Source organism: Chiloscyllium plagiosum, chromosome 27 (genome assembly GCF_004010195.1).
Source record: "Chiloscyllium plagiosum isolate BGI_BamShark_2017 chromosome 27, ASM401019v2, whole genome shotgun sequence".
In the NCBI taxonomy this organism is placed as follows: domain Eukaryota; kingdom Metazoa; phylum Chordata; class Chondrichthyes; order Orectolobiformes; family Hemiscylliidae; genus Chiloscyllium; species Chiloscyllium plagiosum.
Window position 1 is genome coordinate 3,272,877 of NC_057736.1, and position 4,730 is coordinate 3,277,606.

The following is a 4,730-nucleotide window of genomic DNA, read 5'->3' on the forward strand; positions in this document are numbered from 1 at the left end:
ACAAACTATCAGGCATTTTTCAATGTATAATTTCAGTTACATCACACTGTAAACTTTTGCTATAAATTCTGTTCCTTACAATTGTGTCCTCCACAACCACCTGATGAAGGAGCGTCGCTCCGAAAGCTAGTGCTTCCAATTAAACCTGTTGGACTATAACCTGGTGTTGGGTGATTTTTTTTAACCTCTGCAAGGCGTGTTTTCCAGGTGGGCCGGCGGCGCGGCGCACGCCGGGAGTTGTAGTCCTCGCAACCGCAACGGATATAGGCGGGAGCCCGGTCCTAACTACAACTCCCGAAGGCCATCGCGCCGGCTGGGTATGCGTGGACCCGTTCTCCCGTAACCAGTTGTGAAAGTTGCGTCAACTGCGGGACAGAATTCTAGCGAAAATATTTTTTTAAAATATATAGTTTCGATTTTGAAGCAGTGGAGCTATTTAAAGAGTGCCACAATTCAGCAGGCGTGTGTTATATTTGTTGGAAACTGGGAGAAGGTGGCTGTGGAGCGGGGAGAAAAAGTTTTTGAAACTTTTCTGAAGTTTGTTCCAGAGTTTCCTCCCCCGATCAATGACGGAGTGTGAATGAGCGGCTCGCCCTACAGCATCGGCGGCTCCTGTCACCGCGATGTCCCTGGACAGAGGCGATCCTGCTGCCGCCTTGGAGCCGGGGCCGCCCGGAGACCTCCGCAAGTGGAGAGAATTGGTCTGCAGCCGGGAGGAGGGCAACCGGGCGGCGGCGATGGAGCGAGCAGCCCGCACCGTGCACGCCTGCCTTGACCAGCAGCAGCAGCAGCCGCCCGGGCGAGAGGCGAGGGACCAGCTCCAGCTCCAGCTCCAGCTCCAGCAGCTCCTCCTGCTCCTGCTCCGGCTCTCACGGAGCTGCCCCTTCCCCGATGTCCGAGAGAGGAGTGAGCACATCCTGCAGACCGTGCTGGTAAATACAGCCCCTACCTACAGAGGGGCTACACTACCCCTCCAATACCTCTCATCCCCTCTTTATCCAGCTCTCTCTCGTGTCCATCTCTTTCTCTCCACCTCTCCAGACGCGTGTGTATCTCTCTCCACAGACATTCTCTGAGTCTGCTCTTTATAATATGAAAACGATTCATTTTGCTGCTGCAATGTGCTGTTTCAAGGGGCGAGTATATTTCCACATTAATTGGGTCACGCCCACCTCTGTTTACAACGTTTGCTGCTGAATGTTGGGTATTATAAGGGCGATTTCTCAGTTAAAGTGTTGGACAGAAGGTCCAACATTTACATGTAACTGCGGGGAGTTGGGAGGCGGGGGAAATTGATTGTAACACGACATTTGAGTTTGACCTTGTTTCCAGTGGGGCTGATCGGATGTCGGTGATCCTGTTTCTGTACAATGAAGGCACGAGGGAGAGTGGATTTACAGAAATCTACCACCTCTTGTATTACTGGCCTGTTTCTCCTCACATTAGGGAGTCATTGTTCAATGCAGTCATGCTGGGATAGTGAGATTGATCCCTGTGCTAATTAAAACAAGTTTGCAAAAAGGCAAATGGAAATGAAACCTGAAGCTAATTACAATTGTGGCAATGAAAGTGTTCCAGAAGTACTGTGCATGCGTGGTGTGGCATCGCAGCTTTGTGATTTTGGGTATCCTTGGAGCTATTGAAGGAAAGGTATCGATTGCATTTCCTTGAGTTTTCATAAGAGGCCTCTTGACTTGCATCAGGACAACTATTTAGTGCTTTTGTGATGCAACTTTAAGGCCATTACAAGAGCACTAGAAAGCAAAATTACATACCGCACCATAAAAATCATTAGGGCAAGTGGCCAAAAGCCTTCTGGAGCTAATAATAGCATTTCAAAGAGAGAGAGAGAGCTTTGTGATCAGAATTCCAGAATTTCAGGACTTGGCAGCTGAAGGCATGGGTCCCAGTGACAGAACAATAAAATTGGTGGGTGTCAGCACAGACCCAATAGGCCAAAGCTCCTTTTATCTGTGCTGTAGACCTCCATGACTCTGAGACATGAGGAGTTCTGATATCGTGAGGATTGTTGGCTGGAGGGACAAGGCCATGGTGGAATTTGAGAACAAGACTGAGAATTTTAAAATCAACATTTTTCTTTACTGAGAGTTAGCACGCAGGGCTGATGGGTGAATGGGACTTGGTATGAGGAAGAATTTGATTTTTTGTGGCTTCAAGCTGTTGGAGGATACGACAATAAGAGGCTGGCAAGGAGTTGTATTGTAAGCTCCTAATTAAAAAGCTACCATCTAGGGGTTTGGGAGCGCAGAGATCCCTTGCCTACCCACTTTATGGACAGCTGGATAACTGTAGCTGGCAACAGGCACTGTGCAGTCTTCCTGTGTTATCAAATTCAACTGCACAATTATCAGTGCAGAATACTGATGTCTATGGGGTGCAACATCTCCCCTCAAATTACAAAAGGTTTGTCCCTTGGTGAGTTCAGGTCTTCTAGAACATTCTGATAAAGGTATGCAAAGACAAACCTAGATAGACACACCTCCCTTCTTGTAACCAATGCGATTGAATTTGCACATATAACTTGGCTAGAATTAGTGCATTTTATTTGGATCAGACATTTTTAATAGATCTGTCTTGTACAGCCGATGCTGGCCTTCAACAGAATGAAATGTTTAATAATACAATATTCTCCCTATGAACAGCTGTTGCAGCAATGGACCTGATTGAGTCATTGGGGTGTACAGCAGGGAAACAGACTGTTCAATGCAACCAGTCCTTGCCGACCAGATATCCTAACCTAATCTTGTCCCATTTGCCAGCATTTGGCCCATATCCCTCTAAACCCTTCCTATTCACATACCCAAACAGATGCCTTTTAAATGCTGCAATTGTACCAGCCTCCACCACTTCCTCTGGCAGCTCATTCCAGACACATACCACCCTCTGCGTGAAAAAGTTGCCTCTCCGGTCCCTTTTAAATCTTTCCGCTCTCACCTTTAACCTATCTCCTCTTTAGAAAAAGACCTTGGCTATTCATCCTATCCATGCCCCTCATGATCTTACAAACCTCTATAAGGTAACCCTCAGCCTCCAATACTCCAGGGAATAAAGCCCCAGCACATTCAGCCTCTCCCCATAGCTCAAACAGGTTAGAGATTGAGAAGGACATTCCTGCATGGTGACCTCAGCTGGTGCAGGACTTGAACCCACACTGTTGGTGTCACTCTGCGTGGCAAACCAGTCATTCAGCCAACTGAATTAACTGATCTCTTATGTAGGCATGATTAAATGTTGACAGAGTAAACAGTAACAGAATACAACTCCGTATGCTCAGTCTTGTCTCCAGTTAAATTAAAATCACAAAATAAAATATTATCCTATTACCTCCACTCCTCCCATCCACCATCATAGCCCAGAAAAAACTGGAGTTTTTTTGTTGTTGTTGTTTGTTTTTTGTTTTTTTTTCCACACTACCACCTAGGTGTGGTAGTGCTTATTTTTTTCCCCAGCACCCATGGTGTGTGTATACGTGTGAGACACAGTGAAAGACACAAAGTGCACAAATCTTTATTCAATTTCCACCACCAGGAAGACAGGAAAACACCCGGGTGGCCAGTGACAAACACTGCCCTTCACATCAAAGGACAGTGCTGTGTGATCAAACAGTGAAGGGGAGGGCAGGGACTAAATCAAAATAGAGTTGGAGGGAGAAATAATGCACTCCACTCCCTGCGGCGCCCACCTCTCCCTGAACAACTCCAGGGTGTTGGTGGACACCGCGTGCTCCTTCTCCAAGGACACCCGGGCTCTAACGTAACCGCGGAAGAGGGGCAGGCAGTCGGCCCTAACGACCCCCTCCACGGCCCGCTGCCTGGACCTGTTAAAAAACTGGAGTTTATGGTAGTGCATGTCTGAATTGGGATTGGATGACTGTGGAATGATGATTGATAGTAGTCCTGCTTATCTGTTGACAATCAAACGTGCACTTATTGAATGAATAGCCCCAGGATGTGTAGGAAGTAGGAGTTGTAAAGTGGCCATTAGGTTGTTTGGGTTTTCAATTTTGATTTAACTCCTTCCCACAGCAGGCGCTCTTATAGGATTTGAGCTATTTTAAAGAAAAGTTTTGTTTAATTTGAATTAGTAAATGCTGTAACAGGATTGTTTAGAATTTTGAAACACTGAATCCTGGTCATTTGATTGGAGATGGAGTTAGTTTTACATGTGACAGTGAGTGGCCATTAATAAGGACAGACCATGCTGGAGAAATCCAACACAGAACCCATAGAATCCCTACAGTGTGGAAACAGGTTCTTCGGCCCAACAACTCTACACCAGTCCTCTGGAGAGTAACCCACCCAGACCCATTCTCCTGCCCTATTAATGTACATTTACCCCTGACTAATGTGGAGAAAGTGAGGACTTCGTCGGATATGTGGAACAGTCCATCTTCCGCAGCTACTCTGGCACCACCGCCCACCTTTTCCTCCGCTACATCGATGACTGTAACGGCGCTACCTCGTGCTCCCACGAGGAGGTTGAGCAGTTCATCCACTTTACTAACCCCTTCCACCCCGACCTCAAATTTACCTGGACCGTCTCAGACTCCTCCCTCCCCTTCCTAGACCTCTCCATTTCTATCTCGGGCGACCGACTCAACACGGACATTTACTACAAACCGACTGACTCTCACTGCTACCTAGATTACACCTCCTCCCACCCTGCCCCCTGTAAAAACGCCATCCCATATTCCCAATTCCTTCGCCTCC

The 4,730-nt window shown here is 47.2% G+C and overlaps 1 protein-coding gene across 2 annotated transcripts in view; it reads left to right on the top strand.

Annotated features, from left to right (window-relative positions):
- Nucleotides 1-313: 313 nt before the first annotated feature.
- Nucleotides 314-4,730, top strand: part of LOC122563481 (sestrin-1-like) — a 75,770-nt gene continuing 71,353 nt past the window's right edge. Inside the window, exon 1 of one of the 2 annotated variants that reach the window (XM_043717248.1) lies at nucleotides 314-932. In XM_043717248.1, coding sequence (XP_043573183.1) covers nucleotides 624-932 — 309 coding nt within the window. In that variant the 5' untranslated portion in view covers nucleotides 314-623. The remainder of the gene's footprint in view (nucleotides 933-4,730) is intronic. The other variant, XM_043717249.1, reaches the window with a different exon arrangement.